Source organism: Hyperolius riggenbachi, chromosome 11 (assembly GCF_040937935.1).
Source record: "Hyperolius riggenbachi isolate aHypRig1 chromosome 11, aHypRig1.pri, whole genome shotgun sequence".
Taxonomy (NCBI): domain Eukaryota; kingdom Metazoa; phylum Chordata; class Amphibia; order Anura; family Hyperoliidae; genus Hyperolius; species Hyperolius riggenbachi.
The window spans coordinates 110,500,365-110,522,487 of record NC_090656.1 but is presented as its reverse complement, the minus strand read 5'-3'; the positions used below and the strand labels follow the sequence as shown (position 1 = coordinate 110,522,487).

Genomic DNA, 22,123 nt, shown 5'->3' with positions numbered 1-22,123 from the left:
ATAGAGACTCCTCAGTCCCTCTCCAGACAAGAAGGACGTCATCCACATACCTCAGCCAGAGGGCCGCATGCGCACCGAATTCAGGCCTTCCATACACGTCCTGGCGTTCCCATACGCCCAAATGTAGACATGCATACGCTGGTGCGCATGCGACCCCCATTGACGTCCCCCTTGCCTGTCTGTACATCACACCATCTTCCATAAAACAATTATGAGTTAGTACCAATTCCAATAAGTCCATTATTACTTGGTTCCTACCATTTGAGGTTCCAATTTCTTGTCTTAGATATCCTGCTACTGCATCCATCCCTACTTCATGAGGGATGGATGTATATAGAGATTCAATGTCAATGCCTACTAGATAATCCGTTTCATACACTTCAAATTCCTCTAACATTAACAGAAGATCCCGAGTATCTTTTATAAACGACGGTAATCGCTCCACGATTCCTTTTAAATTTTCATCTATAAAGGTCCCAACTTTCCCCAGTGGGTCCTCAACAGCAGACACTATGGGGCGCCCTGGTGGAGTTGTACAATTTTTGTGTATTTTTGGTATTAAATAGAAACATGGTATTCTATAAGTCTTGGTCTTCATAAAACCATATTCACTGTTATTAGTTCATTCGCCAACGCTTCATCCAAAATCATGTCTCTTTTCTTAATTATTTCTGGAAAAGGATTATCTCTCAGCTTGACATATGTATGATCATGTTCTAATTGTCTCTTCATTTCAAGAAAGTATGGCTCTTTGCTCCACAGGACAATGTTACCACCCTTGTCGCTACCTCTAATGACAACGTTATTCTTACCTTTGAGTTCTTCCAACGCTTTTCTTTCCTCTTCAGTTAGGTTGTCCCTCTTTTTTCCCCACTTAATCTTTTCTAGGTCTCTTGTTACTAACTCAGAAAAAAATCTGAACATTTTTATCAGACGAAATAGATGGCAAAAATTTTGTTTTTTTCCTAAGATTAGCGGGTATGATTGACTCCATACTGGCTATATTTTCACACACCCCTTCCTCAAATAGCACTTCTAGGTCCCTATTCCCTAAGGGTTTCTCTCTCTTTAAGAGATGTAATCTTTATTTCATTACCATCATCCTGCTCAGATTCAGTGGCCACCAGGCTCTGTTTCGAAAACATTTTCTTCAAAAGAACCTTTCGTAAAAACATTTGAATATCACGGTATGTATCAAAGGCGTCTCCTCCACAAACTGGGAAGAACGACAAGCCCTTGTTCAACACTGAGACAAATATTGTTTTCATCCTCCCCTGGGCCCTCTTTATCCCATTCTAATTCCTTTTGCCTTTTCTGGGGGGCTGTACTCTCTTTTTTAGAATTGGCTGTCTCTCCTTTTTCCCCTTCCCTCTCTTTTTCTGTTTCTGATGGGGTTTCCTCCTTTTGGTCCTGCCTCTCTGTTCCTTTTCTTTCCTTGTCTGTGCTTTGTTCTTCCTCTTCTATTTCCTCCTCTTCCTCTAAAAAAATGTCTAAGATGGCGTGACACCGTCGTACCTGGCTAGCAGCATAGGCCCTGGGGAGCTGGGGCTGTCTAGCTGGAGAGGAGATCGCAGCACCAGTAGATTTGCGCTGCCACTCAGCCAAGGAGGAGAAGGAGGAGGACGACAGCGAAGAGGATGTAGCAGGAGGAGTAGGAGGAGAAGGAGAGGAGGTGGCAGCAGGCCTGCAAGCTGTGGAGGTGTCACAAGTTGGTCCGCTGCACAGCCACGTACTCCCTGCTTGCCATCGGTCACCAGGTTGACCCAATGGGCTGTGTAAGTAATGTACCTGCCCTGACCGTGCTTGGCAGACCAGGCATCCGTGGTCAGATGGACCCTTGACCCAACGCTGTGTGCCAGAGATGACACCACTTGCCTTTCTACTTCCCGGTACAGTTTGGGTATCGCCTTTTTTGAGAAATAATTGCAGCCTGGTATCTTCCACTGCGATGTCCCAATGGCCACAAATTTTCGGAAGGCCTCAGAGTCCACCAGCTATATGTATAGTAACAGCTGGCGGGATAACAGTTCCTCATTTCACAAAACAATGCCTGACACGTGTTTTGTTGTTATAGATCGCGTTGGTGTTTTTATGGTCTAGATTTGGGTAAGATGAATACATATCTATATTTTATCATGGCTATTTTTCCTGATATGTGCATGGGTCTTTAATGGTATGTATATGTTTATCTATATATTTTGACAGATGTTTGTTTGTGGTGCGCCTCTGAGGAAGCGGCTTATGGCCGTGAAACATGTGTCAGGCATTGTTTTGTGAAATGAAGGTCTGATGTCATATCTACGCTTATCACCTGCTTTCTGAAGGATAATATTGAAGAATAAAAGAGAACTTTGGTTCAACAAAAAACCCTGTTTGTTTGTATACATTGGACTGTGAAGCTATTTTGCAGGGGTGGAACCACACTACTATTTTATCTTGTTAGGGATAACAGTTCCGCCAAGCCAGCTGTCAGAAGCCGGGCAAGGGGGTGACTGGCAGACATTGGCTTCTTCCGCTCAAAGATTTCCCTCACGGACACCTGGCTGCTGCTGTGGGCAGAGGAGCAGGAGCAGCTCAAGGTGAGAGGCGGAGTGGAGGAGGTTGGCTGTGATTGTGAAGGTGCAAGGGAGAAAGCGGCTGAAGAAGATGATGCACCTGAAGGAGGAAGAGGAGAAGGAGGGTGGCTTTGCTTTTGTGTGCTGCTTTTGCTCAGGTGCTCTTCCCATTGCAGTTTTTGCCTTTTCTGCATGTGCCTTCGTAAGGCAGTTGTCCCTATGTGGGTGTTTGCCTTCCCACGTGACCTTTCCACGGCTCAATTTTTGGTAGCAGAGAGTTCAGATGGCATTGCTCTGATCTTTGGCATACACACTAAAAAATGTCCACACCGCTTTGCCACCCAGGGGTGTGGGCACTATGGTGGCGTCAGGAGCTGACGTTGAAGGGCATGTTGGCTGGCTGTCCATAGGTGGCGATACATGGCCCCGGACACGGCCACCAGCTGTTTCTGATTACGAGCTCCTCCTGCTTCTTTCAGCAACTCGTCTCCTCCTACTCCTCTCTGACTCCCCCTCTGAACTGTCCCCCTGTTCATCTCTTCTATTGGGAACCCACGTTGCATCCGTATCATCATAATCATCCTCCCCAGCTTTGCTTGTATCAAACACCTCCACAACTGCACCAACAACAGGTACTTCATCATCCTCCTCCTCACAAGTTACGTCCATAGTGTCGCCTAACTCAGACATATGAGGTGGTGTAACTTGCTTAGCGCCTTCATCTTGTAACAATAATGGCTGTGAATCAGTGATTTACCCACCAAATAACTCCTGCGAAGCGTCAAATGTAGCGGATGTGGTACTTGGAGTAGCGCTGGAGTAGCGCTGGTGGTTGTCACACACACACACACACACACAGGTACCGTGAACAGCTGCAATGACTGGTGGTATTAACAATGCGTGTGCTCACATAGGTAGGTAGGTAGGTAAGTGCACTGAACAGTGAACAGGTGCAGTGATTGGGATTACAAATGTGCAGCTGTCACACACACACACACACACACACACACACACACACACACACACACACACACACACACACACACAGGTATCGTGAACAGCTGCAATGACTGGTGGTATTAACAATGCGTGTGCTCACGTAGGTAGGTAGGTAGGTGCACTGAACAGTGAACAGGTGCAGTGATTGGTATTACAAATGTGCAGCTGTCACACACACACACACAGGTACCGTGAACAGCTGCAATGACTGGTGGTATTAACAATGCGTGCGCTCACGTAGGTAGGTGCACTGAACAGTGAACAGGTGCAGTAATTGGGATTACAAATGTGCAGCTGCCTGTCACACACACAGGTAGTCACTGAATGTGCTGGGCAGGGCCGGCCTTAGGTTTCACAGCGCCCTGAGCATAACCAGATTTTGGCGCCCCCCCCCCCCCCCCCAATTCATCCTCTTTGCGTGTGAGCGCACCACTACATACACTAATGGGGGGGGGGTGGAATCTGCTGCCTAAATACACTAAAAGGGGATCTGCGACTGCAAGACCAGTAGCCTATATACACTAAAGGGGGAATCTGCCTACATCTACAAGACTAGTAGCCTATATACACTAAGGGGGGGGGGGGGGATCTACCATAGATAGGTGCCCCCAGTATAGGTTAGATAGGTAGCTGCCCCCAGTATAGATTAGATAGGTAGCTGCCCCCAGTATAGGTTAGATAGGTAGCTGCCCCCAGTATAGATTAGATAGGCAGCTTCCCCCAGTATAGATTAGATGGGTTGCTGCCCCCAGTATAGATTAGATGGGTTGCTGCCCCCAGTATAGGTTAGATAGGTTGCTGCCCCCAGTATAGATTAGATAGGTAGCTGCCCCCAGTATAGATTAGATAGGTTGCTGCCCCCAGTATAGATTAGATAGGTAGCTGCCCCCAGTATAGATTAGATAGGTTGCTGCCCCCAGTATAGATTAGATAGGTTGCTGCCCCCAGTATAGATTAGATAGGCAGCTGCCCCCCAGTATAGGTTAGATAGGTAGCTGCCCCCAGTATAGATTAGATAGGTAGCTTCCCCCAGTATAGATTAGATAGGTAGCTGCCCCCAGTATAGGTTAGATAGGTAGCTGCCCCCAGTATAGCTTAGATAGGTTGCTGCCCCCAGTATAGATTAGATAGGTAGCTGCCCCCAGTATAGGTTAGATAGGTAGCTGCCCCCAGTATAGATTAGATAGGTTGCTGCCCCCAGTATAGATTAGATAGGTAGCTGCCCCCAGTATAGGTTAGATAGGTTGCTGCCCCCAGTATAGATTAGATAGGTTGCTGCCCCCAGTATAGATTAGATAGGGAGCTGCCCCCAGTATAGATTAGATAGGTAGCTGTCCCCCCAGTATAGGTTAGATAGGTAGCTGCCCCCAGTATAGGTTAGATAGGTAGCTGCCCCCAGTATAGATTAGATAGGTTGCTGCCTCCAGTATAGATTAGATAGATAGCTGCCCCCAGTATAGGTTAGATAGGTAGCTGCCCCCAGTATAGATTAGATAGGTTTCTACCCCCAGTATAGATTAGATAGGGAGCTGCCCCCAGTATAGATTAGATAGGTAGCTGCCCCCCCCAGTATAGGTTAGATAGGTAGGTGCCCCCAGTATAGGTTAGTTAGGTAGCTGCCCCCCAGTATAGGTTAGATAGGTAGCTGCCCCGAGTATAGGTTAGATTAGATAGGTGCCCCCCAGTATAGGTTAGATAGGTAGGTCCCCCCAGTATTGGCAAGATAAGTAGCCTATATACACTAAGGGGGGGGGGGATCTACCATAGGTAGGTGCCACCAGTATAGGTTAGATAGGTAGCTGCCCCCAGTATAGATTAGATAGGTAGCTGCCCCTAGTATAGATTAGATAGGTAGCTGCCCCTAGTATAGATTAGATAGGTAGCTGCCCCTAGTATAGATTAGATAGGTAGCTGCCCCCAGTATAGGTTAGATAGGTAGCTTCCCCCAGTATAGATTAGATGGGCAGCTTCCCCCAGTATAGATTAGATGGGTTGCTGCCCCCAGTATAGATTAAATGGGTTGCTGCCCCCAGTATAGATTAGATAGGTTGCTGCCCCCAGTATAGATTAGATAGGTAGCTGCCCCCAGTATAGATTAGATAGGTAGCTGCCCCCAGTATAGGTTAGATAGGTTGCTGCCCCCAGTATAGATTAGATAGGTAGCTTCCCCCAGTATAGTTTAGATAGGTAGCTGCCCCCAGTATAGATTAGATAGGTTGCTGCCCCCAGTATAGATTAGATAGGTAGCTGCCCCCAGTATAGATTAGATAGGTTGCTGCCCCCAGTATAGATTAGATAGGTTGCTGCTCCCAGTATAGATTAGATAGGCAGCTGCCCCCCAGTATAGGTTAGATAGGTAGCTGCCCCCAGTATAGATTAGATAGGTAGCTTCCCCCAGTATAGATTAGATAGGTAGCTGCCCCCAGTATAGGTTAGATAGGTAGCTGCCCCCAGTATAGCTTAGATAGGTTGCTGCCCCCAGTATAGATTAGATAGGTAGCTGCCCCCAGTATAGGTTAGATAGGTAGCTGCCCCCAGTATAGATTAGATAGGTTGCTGCCCCCAGTATAGATTAGATAGGTAGCTGCCCCCAGTAACAATAACAACAATAATATTTATATAGCGCTTTTCTCCCTGGGGACTCAAAGCGCTGTGACCCTGCATTATGCAGTCTCAAAGGCTCGGGAAAAGAGGTGAGTTTTTAGCCTTTTTTTAAAGCTGTCCAGAGAAGGAGCCTCTCGTACTGATTGTGGAAGTGAGTTCCATAGAGTAGGGGCTGCGTAGGAAAAGGCCCGAGCACCAAATGTTAAGTGTATCCTGGGAATAACCAGCTTCATCTTGTTGGCAGAGCGGAGGGTGCGTGAAGGGGCATAAAGTTCCAATAGATCCGCTATGTATTTGGGTCCCATGTGGTGTAGAGCCTTGAATGTCAGCAGGCAGATCTTAAAATTGATTCTCCATTTTACTGGCAACCAGTGAAGAGTTTGCAGTACTGGGGTGATGTGTGAGCTGCGGGGGGCATTGGCTAGGAGTCTGGCTGCAGCATTCTGTACTAGCTGTAAGGGGCGCAGAGCCTTATCTGTAGATCAGATGAACAGGGCGTTGCAGTAGTCTAGGCGGGAGGATACAAATGCGTGAACCAGGGCAGGTAGGTCTTCAGCTGGGATAAGGTGTTTGATTTTCGCTATATTTCTTAGATGGAAGAAGGAAGACTTGACGACAGCTGATACCTGCTGTCTGAGTTTTAGATTTCCATCCAGGATCACCCCAAGGTTTCGCACAGAGTCTTTATACTGTACAGTATCTCCCCCAATTGCTAGTTTGAGGTGGTGAGCGTTTTGAACTTTATCCATCATGTGTGGACCACCTACCACCAACACCTCTGTTTTGTCAGAGTTCAGCCTCAGCCAGCTGGTGTTCATCCAATTTTGTAAATCCACTAGACACGCATTTATGGATGCTGATGGGTCTTGGGTGCCAGGCTTGAAGGACAGATACAGTTGTGTGTCATCTGCATAACAATGGTATCCTAGGCCATAGTTCTGGATTATTTTGCCCAGTGGGAGCATATAGGCTGCAAAGAGTAATGGTGATAGTACAGAACCCTGTGGAACTCCATAGGCAAGTGGCACTGGATTAGAGTAGTGTGTGCCCAGACATACTTGCTGTGTCCTGCCAGATAGGAAGGTCTGAAACCATCTAAGAACAGTACCCCTTAGGCCACAGTAATTCTTCAGTCGCTGGATACGAATTTTATGATCCACAGTATCAAATGCTGCTGAAAAGTCAAGAAGAATCAGAATTGAGCAATCACCCTTGTCCCTTGCAGTAAGTAGATCATTCATTACTCGGACTAATGCTGTTTCAGTGCTGTGCCTTTTCCTGAATCCTGACTGAAAAGTATCAAAGATGTTGTTATCTGTAAGCCTGGCTTCTAGCTGGTTGGCGACTGCTTTCTCGATAACTTTTGATAGGAATGGTAAGTTCGCCACCGGTCTGTAGTTGGTTACAGAATCAGGATCTAGTGATGGTTTCTTCAGGAGGGGTTTTATGATTGCTTTCTTTAGTTCTTCTGGGAAAAGACCACTTTGCAAGGAGCACTGAGTGATTTTGTGAAGTGCTGGCCTGATCAGCTCTGGGCACTGCATTAAGGATCCAGTTGGGCCAGGATCCAGGTCGCAGGTAGTGGGGCGGAGACTTTGAATGAGAATTCCAAAATTTTCTACACTCAGAGTGTCAAAGACTTGCCATGGTGGTACGGTAGTAGGCATATGCAACGTCCAGTGGTCAATTGATGTAGTTGGTGTAATGCTGGCACGGATGGTAGACACCTTGTTTGTGAAGAAGGCAGAGAATTCTTCACACCTTTCCCTGGAGTATGTGGTTGGGGCTTTTAGGCAGGAAGGATTGCAGAGTGATTCCACTGTGTGGAAGAGTTGAGCAGCTCTGTTGTTGGCTGTAGATATTTTGTGCGAGATAAAGTCTGATTTTTTCTTGGTTATTGCTTGTTGGTATTGTCTGAGGTGTTGAACTAGGCTAGATTTGTGCTCCTCAGTCCCTGATTTACGCCACTGTCTTTCTAGTCTGCGCCCTTTCTTTTTTAGATCCATGATGGTTTTGTCAAACCAATTAGCTTTCTGCTTTTTGATTGCTGATTTGGTGCGCCATGGGGCAATACTGTCAAGTGTTTCATATATCGTGGTGTTGTACTGGGTTACTAGAGTGTTTGGGTCCATTTGGCTGTGGAGCAGATTTGTAAAATCCAGGTTGGCAGTTATCCTCTCCGGTGTTAATTTACTCAGGGGACGGGTTTTGATTGTTTCTTTAGGGAGCTGCTTGATAGGGTGACCACACCACTGCGGTTACTGTTATGTTACTAATGTCCATTCCAAGGTGGAACAGTAAGTCTAGCGTATGCCCTCCTCTGTGGGTAGCTGATTTTACAACTTGTGTGAAGCCTAGTCCACCCATGAGATTTATTAGTTCATTTGCATCTTGTGATTGAGTGTTATCAGCCCGGACATTGAAGTCACCAAGGATGATCCATCTCGGATAAGACAGAGTTAGCATGGCCAGAAGTTCTGGGAATTCCTGTAGGAAAGGGTCAGCATCTCCGGGGGGACGATAAACCACTAAAATTTTGAAGCCTTTACCAGCTGAGATCTGGGCACCTATACATTCAAAGGACTTTGTTGAGCCAACATTCAGGGCCCTGAGCTGCAGAGTTGTTTTGCCACAAATTGCTACACCCCCTCCTCTGCGGTCTCGTCTTCCCTCACTTAGGACTGAGTAATTGTATGGGATGGTTGCTTCCAGTGTGGTGCCCGCATTGGCATCAATCCAGGTTTCAGTGATGCATGAAAAATCGCATGTCTGAATAAGTATAGGTTAGATAGGTAGCTGCCCCCAGTATAGATTAGATAGGTTGCTGCCTCCAGTATAGATTAGATAGGTAGGTGCCCCCAGTATAGATTAGATAGGTTTCTGCCCCCAGTATAGATTAGATAGGGAGCTGCCCCCAGTATAGATTAGATAGGTAGCTGCCCCCCCCCCCAGTATAGGTTAGATAGGTAGGTGCCCCCAGTATAGGTTAGATAGGTAGCTGCCCCGAGTATAGGTTAGATTAGATAGGTGCCCCCCAGTATAGGTTAGATAGGTAGGTCCCCCCAGTATTGGCAAGATAAGTAGCTGCCCCCAGTATAGATTAGGTAGGTAGGTAGGTAGGTAGGTGCCCCCCACCCTCATATTGGAGGGGGAGCCGTGGGGAGGGCAGCCCGACCTCTCCCTCCCTTCCTCTCCGGGCCACCCTCTGTGCTCCCCCCTCCGATGCTGCTGCAGACTGCAGAGAGAACAACTCACCTCCCTGGTTCCGATCGCCGGCGCCTCTCACGTCATTTGCCGCTGGTCTCCTCTTCTACATTGTCACTGATGCACACTAAACTTCCTGCTTAAGGGAAGGGAGGTGAGTTGTTCTTTCTGCAGTCTGCAGCAGCATCGGAGGGGGGAGCACGGAGGGTAGCCCGGAGAGGAAGGGAGGGAGAGGTCGGGCTGCCCTCCCCGCGGCTTCCCCTCTATTACGGGCATGTTTGTTTGCGGCACCAGGGGGCGGAGCGAGACGGACCCAGCCGGGGCCGCAGCTTCCGCATTAAAACACAGGCGGCAGGAGCGCCCCCTGGAGGCCGGCGGCCTGAGCGATCGCACCGGTCGCTCAGGTCAAAGGCCGGCCCTGGTGCTGGGCCTGGCAGTGGCACAGTAGAAATTACCACCAAGGGGCCAAAGGCTAGCTGCGACTGACTGACAGGGCTGTATATAATGCAAGTGGGCCACACAGAAAAAAAAATAGATCACAAGAACAAGATTAGCTCTCAAAGGAGCTGTTGAGGGGAGCTTTTTTAGCAATAAGAATCAGCAAGGCGCAAGCTAACAAGCCTACAAGAGCCTAACTAAGCTTTACCTATAGCTCTCTCTGCAGCAGCAGCAGCTCTCCCTTCTCTAATTACTGCAGGCACACGAGTGACTCCAATGCCTGACGCTGCCTGTCTTTTATAAGGGGGGGGGGGGGGGTGACGCTCCAGGAAAGAGTGTAGCCTGATTGCCTACAATGTGTCTGCTGACTGTGTATGTAGAGGGTCAAAGTTGACCCTAATGATGTAGTGTAGGGGTGGACCGAACTTCCAAAAAAGTGTGCGGTTCTCCGCGATCGCGAACCACGGAAGTTCGCCGGTTTCCTTTTGCCGGCAAACCGTTCGGGCCATCTCTAATGCAGTGGATGGGGGGGGAGGGGGGGGGGGGTTGTGTTAGTTTTAGGCATTAGGTAGGTAGTGTATGCGAGCGGGGGGGTTACTTTTAGGCATTAGGTTGGTGTGTGTGGGGTGTGTGTGTTAGGCATCAGGCAAGAGGTTTTCGGGGGGGGGGGGGTTGGTGTTAAGTGTCAGGGGAGGATTCTGTATGAGAGTAGGGTTAGGATTGGCCATAGTAAAATATATATCATTATTTAATATCAACACAGAGCCGGCTCTAGCGCGTGGCAAGAGGGGGCATGCCCCCTCAAATAAATACAATGCCCCCTGAAGCAGATGGGGTGGCAGTGGAGAGAAGAGGGAGCGATGGGCACAGCAGCGGGGAAGGGGAAACGTCTCCCCCCTTCCCTCACCTGGGGCTCCCCCTCCCTCGCTCCCCCCTCCAGATATGAGCGGCAGGCGGCGGCAGAACACTTCCTATTCCGGCACGGTAAGGAGATCTGTGCGCCGCTTCTCTGGTCTGGACCAGAGTAGCGGTGCACAGATCTCCTTCGTCTCTCCGCTGCCACCCCTCCTGGGGACATCTATACACCTGGCTATACTGTGGACACGGTAAGTCCTGGCTACCTATACACCTGGCTACATATACTGGGGACAGCTATACGCCTGGCTATATATACTGAGGACAGCTATACTTCTGGCTTCCTATACTGGGGACAACTATACACCTGGCTACCTATACTGGGGACACCTATACACCTGGCTACATATACTGGGGACACCTATAGACCTGGCTAGTGGCTACATATACTGGGGGCACTGGCTGTTTTTCATTACGTGCATTTACTGGTGAAACGCTGTTTCTTATGTGCATTTACACTGGTGAAACGCTGTCTCTTATGGGCATTTACTGGTGAAATGCCGTCTCTCATTACGTGCATTTACTGGTGAAAGGCTGTCTCTCATTACATGCATTTACTGGGGAAACGCTGTCTCTCATTACGTGCATTTACTGGTGAAACGCTGTCTCTTATATGCATTTACTGGGGGAAATGCTGTCTGTCATTATGTACATTTACTGGTGAAATGCTGTCTCTCATTACATGCATTTACTGGTGAAACTGTCTCTTATGTGCATTTACTGGGGAAACGCTGTCTGTCATTATGTGCATTTACTTTATTTTTTTTTTATGTAACTACATTAACTGGTAGAACTACATTACAGTTAGCCACGCCCACATGATGTCATGACCATGCCGCACTACCGTATCTACCAGAAATGTTCTCAGACATGATGCCCCCTCAGGGGCGTATCTTGGTAATAAAGCGCCTATGGCAAACACTGAAATTGCGCCCCCCCTTCTCTGTCAGTTCTGTATCAATAAATATATAATAATATTAATAATAATAAGGTAGGACACTATACTATGACTATGGTAGGATTAGATTGGGACAATCAGTGACATTACTTGGTACTCTGTAAAGTGCTGCAGAAGACGTTACTGCTACATAAATACATTGGCAAATGGTGAAATAAAGTGATGGTGAACAGAGAGAACGGGCAGAGATTGTTGCCAGAGAAAGCAAAACAGAACAGGCGGTCCGAGATATACTGGGAGAGACAGCAAGAGAGGAGGAAAGAAAGTGATAGAGCAGTGGGCAGAGAGGGAACGCCAGAGATAGTACTGTATTACATTGTTATATATAATAGTGCAAATTTTATGATAATCATTCTCCAAGTATATCTGCAAATGTCCATCTCTAGATTACAATAGTGCTGTTTATACAGCCCCCTCTGCCCTCTAACACCTCCTCTAACACCACATCCTTTACACTGAAGCAAAGCCTGCACCCACAGTGACTGCTGATCAAACATCTTTCCCTCTTGTGAGTGTCAGAGTACAGTCAGTAGACAGCAATAACAGACAGGCAGGGTGGGGGTGTCACACAGACAGCAATAACAGACAGGGGGGTCACACAGACAGCAATAACAGACAGGGGGGTCACACAGACAGCAATAACAGACAGGAGGGGTCACACAGACAGCAATAACAGACAGGAGGGGTCACACAGACAGCAATAACAGACAGGAGGGGTCACACAGACAGCAATAACAGACAGGAGGGGTCACACAGACAGCAATAACAGACAGAAGGGGTCACACAGACAGCAATAACAGACAGAAGGGGTCACACAGACAGCAATAACAGACAGGGGGGTCACGCAGACAGCAATAACGGACAGGGGGGTCACGCAGACAGCAATAACGGACAGGGGGGTCACGCAGACAGCAATAACGGACAAGGGGGTCACACAGACAGCAATAACGGACAGGGGGGGGTCACACAGACAGCAATAACGGACAGGGGGGTCACACAGACAGCAATAACGGACAGGGGGGTCACGCAGACAGCAATAACGGACAGGGGGGTCACGCAGACAGCAATAACGGACAGGGGGGTCACGCAGACAGCAATAACGGACAGGGGGGTCACGCAGACAGCAATAACGGACAGGGGGGTCACGCAGACAGCAATAACGGACAGGGGGGTCACGCAGACAGCAATAACGGACAGGGGGGTCACGCAGACAGCAATAACGGACAGGGGGGTCACGCAGACACCAATAACGGACAGGGGGGTCACGCAGACACCAATAACGGACAGGGGGGTCACGCAGACACCAATAACGGACAGGGGGGTCACGCAGACACCAATAACGGACAGGGGGGTCACGCAGACACCAATAACGGACAGGGGGGTCACGCAGACACCAATAACGGACAGGGGGGTCACGCAGACAGCAATAACGGACAGGGGGTCACACAGAAAGCAATAACGGACAGGGGTGGTCACACAGACAGCAATAACGGACAGGGAGATCACGCAGACAGCAATAACGGACAGGGGGTTCACACAGACAGCAATAACAGACAGGGGGTCACAGACAGACAGCAAAAACAGACAGGGGGGTCACACAGACAACAATAACAGACAGGGGGTCACAGACAGACAGCAATAACAGACAGGGAGTTACAGACAGACTGCAATAACAGACAAGAGGAGGGGGGGGTACACACAGCAATAGCAGATAGTGAGGCTCGCATTGCAGGGAAGCCTGTCACATTGCACATGCCTCACAGGGAAGCTAAACAAACTCTGCGAGCAGAGTCAGTTCTTCATATAGAGCTCCCTTCCTCCTGTGCAGACCTAATCTACATACCTTTCATGCCACAATGACTGTCCTCCCCATCCTGCAGAGTCTGAGGGAGAGGATCAGTCCCAGTTACCATGTCTTTGGGTCTCGTGCAGTTCCAGCCCCACCATCCTTAGCGTGCTTCCCCCTCTCTTTCAGAGACGTCAGAGCTCAGTGCACTCTCGCCTGGAGCTCCCCCTAGTGGCGCCTCCTCTCTTATCGCTCTCCTGGACAGAATGAGCAGCTGTGACTGTGTCTCCGTAATAGGGACACACACCAAGCAGCTACGGCTGCACAACATGGGTGCAGGCATGGCGCCCATGCTGCAGGGGGCGCCCATAGCTCTAGCCATGCATGCATCCCTCTACATACGCCTCTGTGCCCCCTTCACATTTCTGACTGCCCCCTCATATGTGCCTGTCTATAACTGGCTCTGCTTTTATAGTAAAATATCGGTATTTAATACCAATATTTTACTATCGGCCTTACTACGCGCCTAAATTTCCAGGCCCCCTAATTAACGTAAGCATCTACCAACTTCTATACAATGTACCAACTGGCTGTATTGTCATGTGTAGCAATGTCTGTATATTATGTACCCTTGTTTGTTTCTTTCTTTGTACAGCACCACCGTGATGGCAATATAAATCGTTAATAAATATTTTGCTTGGCATTGATAGTTATTTGTTTGCTATACAATACAACAGAATAGTGACATTCATAAGCACTGTGTATGTTTGTGTCAGCCACTGACACTTGATGCGGTCACTCTGGTGTCAGTAGAAGCCGCTTGCAGCATCTGACTGGCACACGGCTGTCACCTGCATGGACGTCCATACATGTATTTGCAATTTAATGATTGTAAAAAATGATGTTCCCACTTCAATTTGCATCCTGATAATAATTTCCAAAGTCGAGAATAAGCTCAAATTTCTTTTTCTCGCCTTTGCAACTCTGGCAGCAATACTCCTTATACTGCCTTAGGAGTCAAGTAGTCAAGGGCAAATAAGTTTGCCATTATACACTGCAGACGTTTCTCGCAACAAAAGTGAAAACCGTTTCACATGTATGATTTTACTTTTTTCCCTTCTTTGCCACATAAAACGATTCCTAGAACGGCCAGCAGGTGGCGCTATTGCCTACAGAACGGCCGCTGGAGTCATTCATTCCATCCATGCGCTCGCTTCACGTTGAGAAGGTCACTTGATTCGGTCACATGACTTTTATGTCACATCCACATTCTGCTGGAGATATCCTGCTACGGCGGCTGTGTTGTATGGCGGGAAGTGAGCTGTAATCTCGCGGTATGGAGGCTGAGCAGAGGGAGGTCATTATAGGTGAGCTGAAGGCGATCCAGAGCAGCACGGCGAGCCTGTAAGTCCTCTCGGTATGAGTCATGACATCGCTGCATAGCCCAGCATGCCTGGCAGGATGTTACATGTGTATATGTAGTGCACCTCCTAGCCACACAGAGCATGGAAATGTGGCCATGTGCAGCAGTGCCACATAGCAATGCTGTCATCATCACTCCCAGTGCAGAGATTCCACAGTGCACCCCTCCTCCAATGTCTTTTAAAGGATTCCCAAGATGAACATAAATAGTGTAGTGTTTTTGTTTTTACTTTTCAGCCCCAGGCTTGTAGGTCCCTCGCTGTCCTGGTTCTCTTCCTTGATTTGCTGTTCAGGGTACAATGACAGTGACTTGGCTAAGTTAAGCGCTACTGCCCATGAGCTGGCCTGTTGACGCACTTCCTTGTGTTCCTGAAACTGGGAGCGTTCTGTGCATGTCCTACTATAAATCTCAATACAGTGTGCATGTGCGGAGCGCTCATGACCTCATGAGTCCTATCGAGGAGCGCCACTGGGCCAGCACATGCATGATAGGGCACAACTTAGGTTGTGCATTGTACCTGGCTGAACCGGATAGGGGGGGACGAATTATTATGTTTTTAAGCAACCTCGGCTCCGTCTGCTGACGGCTCCGACGTTACTCACTGAGCGCTGCAATAGGAGTGATTCCTATTGTAGTCCATGGAGGCGCCGGCTGCGCCCAAATCTAGCAGCGCTGAAAAGCACTGCTCCGGCCAGTGCCGCTTCTGGTGTCACAAGCAACACACAGGGAGGGTGCTGTTTTTAATACTTCTGCTAGTGAGTGCCAGAAAGGAGTGCAGCAGGTAGAGGAGGCAGGTGGGCAGTCAGCCAGGCAGGCATGTAGAGTGCTGAAGAGGAATGGGCCTTCATGGTGCTGTGCCCAGAGGTTGATTGCTTCTCCAGCCTCTGCTTCATCCTGGCTCTGATTACTCCCAAAATTCCGCTAACGCGATTGGGCAAACAGCACCCACTCAAATGCTTTGTAAGTAGAGGGTGACATAATTGAAGAACTGTTCCCTATGAGGTTTCCTGCTTTGTCCCCTAGACTAGCATCAAAATTTCTCTCCGTCCCGTCCAGCGAAATCTCTGTCCGTTCCGTCCCGACCAGCGAAATCTCTGTCCAGCCCGACCCCCGTCCAGCGAAACCTCTGTCCGTCCCGACCCCCGTCCAGCGAAAACCTCTGTCCGTCCCGACCCCCGTCCAGCGAAAACCTCTGTCCGTCCCGACCCCCGTCCAGCGAAAACCTCTGTCCGTCCCGACCCCCGTCCAGCGAAAACCTCTGTCCGTCCCGACCCCCGTCCAGCGAAAACCTCTGTCCGTCCCGACCCCCGTCCAGCGAAAACCTCTGTCCGTCCCGACCCCCGTCCAGCGAAAACCTCTGTCCGTCCCGACCCCCGTCCAGCGAAAACCTCTGTCCGTCCCGACCCCCGTCCAGCGAAAACCTCTGTCCGTCCCGACCCCCGTCTAGCGAAAACCTCTGTCCGTCCCGACCCCCGTCCAGCGAAAACCTCTGTCCGTCCCGACCCCCGTCCAGCGAAAACCTCTGTCCGTCCCGACCCCCGTCCAGCGAAAGCCTCTGTCCGTCCCGACCTCCGTCCAGTGAAACCTCTGTCCCATCTCTACCGCTGGGCGGACGTTCAGCCGACAGTAGTGCATGTGTCGGCTGAACGTGGGAGGGTCTGACGGACCCGTCGTTGCTGGATGTAGTGAGTGTGTACGCACCTTAAGGGATAGTCAGAAGCTAGTAATTCCAGGGTTCATGCAGGTTTTATGCACCTTAGATCATTAAAATGCACCTTAGATCATTAAAATTTGATCATTAAAATGCAGCATTATCCAAGCTTTTCAGATTATCCAAGCTGAATAAATGCATACAGTTTACATCAACTCAGAATCGTTAGCATCTTATTGACATCCCTACTAAGGAATTACATCTGGTCTGTATGGACACAGTCTCACATACTCAGCACCCAGAAGCAAACGTTTAGTAACATGCAGTTCAAAACCAAATAGTATATAAATGTGGGGATCTTGATGTTTTGCCTGGTCAGTCACATTGTAAGTAAAGGTTAATATACCAAGTACAGTATACTCACTCTTTGTAGGAGGGATTCTGATAGGATTCTGATTAATTGCTTGTCAAAATGCTACATTTTTAGCAAGTATGATTGTAGTGACTAGGGGCCATCAATGAGAAGCAAATAATTTCTCCTTGCATTCAAATTTATATGTAAATGTTATGCAGCTTGGACCAATAACATTTACAGGGAGGTATTCTGATTGGTCCAATTTCAAGTTGCATATAATTTAAATGGTTTGCATGCATTAAGAATATATTTGCATCTCATTGTTCATACCTAGCAGTGACCTGATTTATGACTTGGCTGCATGTACTTTAATCTCACCAGTTATTTGCTGCTGGAGCTGGCTGACAATTTATTGAACAAGCTCTATAAAGGAGGCCGTACATTAACAGATGGCCTTACAACGTGTACAGAAAGATGGGTCCCTCTCTGATTGATTGAAATCTGGTCCGAAAAAGATCTATTGCTGCAAATCTATGGAACCTTATCGCTGCAGATAGTGTTGTCCTACCAGGGCTCCAGAGCTGGCTGTCTGGCCCCCCTGTCTAAGACAAATCTGACAAGATGAGCTGCATGCTTGTTTCAGGTGTGTGATTTAGACCCTATTGGCCAGAAAGATCAGCAGGACAGCCAGGCAACTTATATTGTTTAAAAGGTAATAAATATGGCAGCTTCCATAGGTCTCACACCTTGGATTCCTTTCAAAGCCCGCGTTCCAGCAAAGATGTAAATGCAACACCTGATGGCTTTCTTTTAACAGAACCAAAAACCAGCACATCTGAAAGTTGGGCTGCGCACCCACATCAAATTTTGTTTGGGCAATCACTACCAATTTACCACTTCCATGTAGTATAAGGGCCAAAATATATTGAATACTACGTGCAGATTGTATAGTTAAACCCTCGTACTACATGGAGGTGGTGAAATTGGTCAATGATTTGGCAATCAGAATTGGATGTGTGTAACAGGTTTTAATGTGGGTGGATTTGCTGCTGCTCGGCATAGTGTACTCATGTTGTTCAGACTGTAAGGGGTCATATTTGGGTTGCATGGTGTGGTAAAATGCAGCATGCCTTCTGGATCGAGCTGTCATGTGATCTGGGTGGCAAGGCAGTATTTCCCAGCTGAAATTGCTTGCGGAGAAACACTGCGGATTCCACAGCAGTGGAAATAGGCCCTTAGCCTCCTTCACATTAGGCAACACATATGGCCATGCGTTAGTGTGGGCGAGGCTTTAATGTGCTTTGTGCCAAATTACCTTTTTAAAAATGTCATCTATGCTCCCAATTAATATGCGTGACTGTGATCTTTTCCCCTTGCAGGGTGAAATCTCTCAAGCTCTTAGTGGAATTCACAGACCCAGAGAGAGGAGAGCTGGCACAGGCTCAGGACAAGGTACAGGACAAAAGCCTATTTTACCCTAAAATAAATATAAAGTGTTGTGTGTAAAGAATTACTGTTCTTTACCTGAGGGCAGGACTACATTTAATATACAGTAAATATATAGCTATAGGAAGTGTTTCTGATGTTGAAACCCTGAGTAATTCAGTATATTTTTTGCTAGGTCTCCACATTGCCTCTTTAAAGTGTACCTGAGATGGGGCCCCCATAATAAAATATACATACCTGGGTCTTTCTCCAGCCTGATCGCTCCCACGGCGTTCTCTTCTCCCTCTCCGTCTGCAATCCGGGGCAGTCCGGCCCGGCACGCTCCTCTGTCTTGTGCCGGGAGCGCGAGCATGGCCGGGCCACGCATGCGCAGTTGGCCCCGGACCAGAGGACTTTACGCGGCCAATTGCGGGCGAATGGCTAGGGAGAAGAGGACACTGGAAGCGATCAGGCCGGAGGGGGCCAGAGGAAACCCCAGGTATATATTTTATTGCTAATCCCCCATCTCGGGTACGCTTTAAAGTGTATGGCCGGCATTGTAATTAACAGTGTACAACAGCCTTAAAGGACATCCGAGGTGACAATAAGCTAATGAAATAAACAATTGTATCTATCCTTCTCCTAAAATTGACTTTTTAAGATATTCCACAGTTTTATTTTATATTTCAATTTACTTTTTAAGTTTTTATCGTTTTGTTGTTTTTGTTCAATGACACATTCATTGAAGTATGCCAGAGCTAAAAATCTATGAACTATTGACCCTTGTTATCTCTTTCCTGCTCTCAGAAGCCATTTTCTGCTAGGAAAGTGTTTTATAGTTGTAATTTCTTCTTATTTTATTATTATTTCTCATCAGTGAGGGTCACACTGTAGTCTGACTCAGACAGAAACTGCCACTTACATACCTGATGTTTTACTCTTTCAGGCAGAAAAATAAAAAAAGGAACACAGCATAAGCATAGTTATTTGTGTGCTAGGCATTGTACATACACGTCTATCTCATCATGTCACCTTAGGTATCCTTTAAAACCTTGCCTAAGACAGATGCAGCTGGTTCCACCTAGATGGCATTATTTGATTTGAGAAGTAATCAAGCCACTCCATTCCTACCTAGATTGATGGCCAGTCTAGAGCAGGCATGGGCAAACTTGGCCCTCCAGCTGTTAAGGAACTACAAGTCCCACAATGCATTTCAGGAGTCTGACAGCCACAGTCATGACTAAAGGCAAATGCATTGTGGGACTTGTAGTTCCTTAACAGCTGGAGGGCCAAGTTTGCCCATGCCTGGTCTAGAGACAACAAGGGTAGAACTCCAGTTCTTGAGGGCCATATCCATGCCATTGTTTAGGATGGACTGAGAAATATGTTCTTCTTGCTGAACCAAACCTTTTGTAATTCAGTACTATCAATTTGAGCTGCGCCAAAGATGTGTGAGGACCTCAGCCCTTGAGAACTGGAGTTCAACATCATTGCAGTAGAGGTACATTTGTATATTAGTGCTAATATATTGAACAGTCGTCTCCCCCCGCCCCACCCCCCCTTTACGATGAAGTACCGATACACATAATAGGAGTCTCTACTTCAACTACCTTGAGCAATAATGTGTACTGAATATCAGAATTTGACAAAAGGTTTTTTTCTGGAAGTTTTTTTTTTTGTGTGCTCTGTGCTGCCATATGGTATTTATGTATCAACAATAACCGCTTGTGAAATATTTTACTCCAGGTATCAGAGTCTTTATCTGTGTGGGAAACACTATTTGCTGCAGCAGCCTCATCCTCCACTTCCAGCTCCTGAGCCATGTCTGAATCACCAGAAGAGGAGAATCCCCCTAAACCCTTCAGTGCATTATCCTTTGAAACTGCAGCTGATCCTGGCACTCTGTCACTCAGTGACTCTGATCCCGCCCTGTCAGACGAGGCGGAGGTGGCATCTGTCAGCTCTGAGGAAGATGACGATGAGCAAGTCACACGACAGGAGAGCACACAAAAGGCTTCTGTGCAGCCTTTTACCCTGAAGGGCACTGACACAGGCTTCTCCCGACGCAGTTTTGACATTTTTGGAGGCTTGCTGGATATACAGAAGTCCTCGCCTCTTTCCAAGAGGAATATTAAAGGGAAGCCAGGGCTGGCTGCTGCTTCAGTCTGTGAAACCCAAGCATCTGCCTCTGACTCATCCGAACAAGAGGCTACAACAAAACCGTCAAGTACCGACCGCCCAGCTTTGGCCACTACAAAGCGTTCAGCAACTTCTGCACGCTTGCCCGATTATTTAGCACACCCAGAACGCTGGACCAAGTACAGCCTGGAGGATGTGCCAGACACCAGCGACCTCACCAATCGAAATACTGCACTCAGCTTCTTAACACAACTCAAGCATCAAAAGGAAAGCAAGGAGGTCTCCAAGGAGAGTGCCCCACTCTCTTACAACCAAGACTCCTCCAGCTCTGCAGAAGGTAGAATCCTCTTCACCAAGCCTCCTAAAAAATGCCCTAAAGATGCTGAGAAAAGCGAAGTGCAGGGTGGGCAGATTCGTGTGGCTGAAAAATGGGTCGATGATGGTCTGGAAGATGCTGAGGCGTTAGATCAGGCAGAGACTGGAGGCCTGGGGTTTCATGGGATTAAGAAACGAAGCCGTAAAAACATCAGACCTAAAGCAGGTGATGAGGAAGAGGAGGCATTGTGAGGAAACACAGGGTTTGGGGTGTCAAAAGAAATATTAACTTTGTTTTGTAGTGGCATACTGTGCTTGCATCACAATATGCTGAACTGTGTGCGAGGCTGCAATCTGTGTAATACACAGTCCTGTATTACGTCTCTTGGGAGCCTTGCCCGTCCCTAATGTCTTCTGAACTTCAGTGTAAGGAAATCCGGCCGTGCCTCCTTTACCACCATGTCATACACTGGTTTCTATGCCATTGCAGCCCTCACTGGAGCCTGATTTAATAAAACAGAATTGCAGGTCTGTGTGGGCCGCTGCTGCATGTTTGTGTGATGAGTTGGAGTAAGGGCAACTGCAGGTTTGTGTGGTAGGCTAACATGCACGCACTATTTCAATGCTCAGATGGTTTTAGCAAAAGTCTAGTGGTAGCAAGATCCTACTTGGCCAGCTGGTATTGTAGTTCCTGGTGCAAGATACAATGGGATACCTCCTGCTCATCGACTTCCCTCTCTATAGAACCAAACAAACTTGTCTAATAGTGTATGTGTGTGTGTGTGCGCGTGCTCGCATTGTAAGGCTGGGGTGTGTGTGTGTGTGTGCGCGTGTGTGTGTGTAAGCAGTGTAGGGCTGCTCTGTGCGTGTCTAAGCAGTGTAGGGCTGCTCTGTGTATAAGGCCGCTCAAGTTGCAGCTTTGTATTCAGTTTAAACTTTGAAGCAATTACAGAGGCATTTTAGAGCAACAGAGAAATGTATCAATAATGTATTTGGTATTCTAAGAACAGACTACTATTAAAATACTTTCTTACCTGATGAGAGTTGTTGCTTCGAACTCATTAAATCCAGGGCTGTAGAGTCGGTACAAAAATCAGACTCCTCAGTTTATGAAACCTCCGACTCCGGGTACCCAAAATGACTCTGACTCCTTCGTCTAATACTTACCAGGGCTGTGGATTTTGTACAAAATCTTCCGACTCCTCAGTTTATGAAATCTTCCTTCCCCGGGTACTCAAAATTGCTCCATCTCCGACTCCCCAGCCCTGATTAAATCAAACTCCCTGAACTGGTCACTAGTTTGCTTTACTGTGATTCAGGGGTGTCAAACTCAATCATATAAAAGGGGTCAAAATC

General features: G+C 47.8%; 2 protein-coding genes across 5 annotated transcripts in view; one reads left to right on the top strand and one right to left on the bottom strand.

Moving 5' to 3' along the window:
* Positions 1–13,640, bottom strand: part of LOC137538486 (uncharacterized) — a 77,192-nt gene extending 63,552 nt beyond the window's left edge. For both annotated transcript variants that reach the window (XR_011024805.1, XM_068260702.1), the window contains exon 1: positions 13,517–13,640. The gene's annotated coding sequence lies outside the window, so the exon portion shown is untranslated. The remainder of the gene's footprint in view (positions 1–13,516) is intronic.
* Positions 13,641–14,716: 1,076 nt separating this feature from the next.
* On the top strand, positions 14,717–21,805 carry TSSC4 (tumor suppressing subtransferable candidate 4). 3 transcript variants are annotated; one of them, XM_068261402.1, is made up of 3 exons: positions 14,717–14,863; positions 18,268–18,340; positions 20,060–21,805. In XM_068261402.1, the coding sequence occupies exon 3, from the start codon at positions 20,135–20,137 to the stop codon at positions 21,017–21,019; it is 885 nt and encodes a 294-aa protein (XP_068117503.1). In that variant the 5' UTR covers positions 14,717–14,863; positions 18,268–18,340; positions 20,060–20,134; the 3' UTR covers positions 21,020–21,805. The 3 variants fall into 3 exon arrangements, with proteins under 3 accessions (XP_068117503.1, XP_068117505.1, XP_068117504.1); XM_068261404.1 differs by having other exon boundaries at positions 14,717–14,876; XM_068261403.1 differs by having other exon boundaries at positions 14,718–14,826.
* The last annotated feature ends 318 nt before the right edge of the window (positions 21,806–22,123 follow it).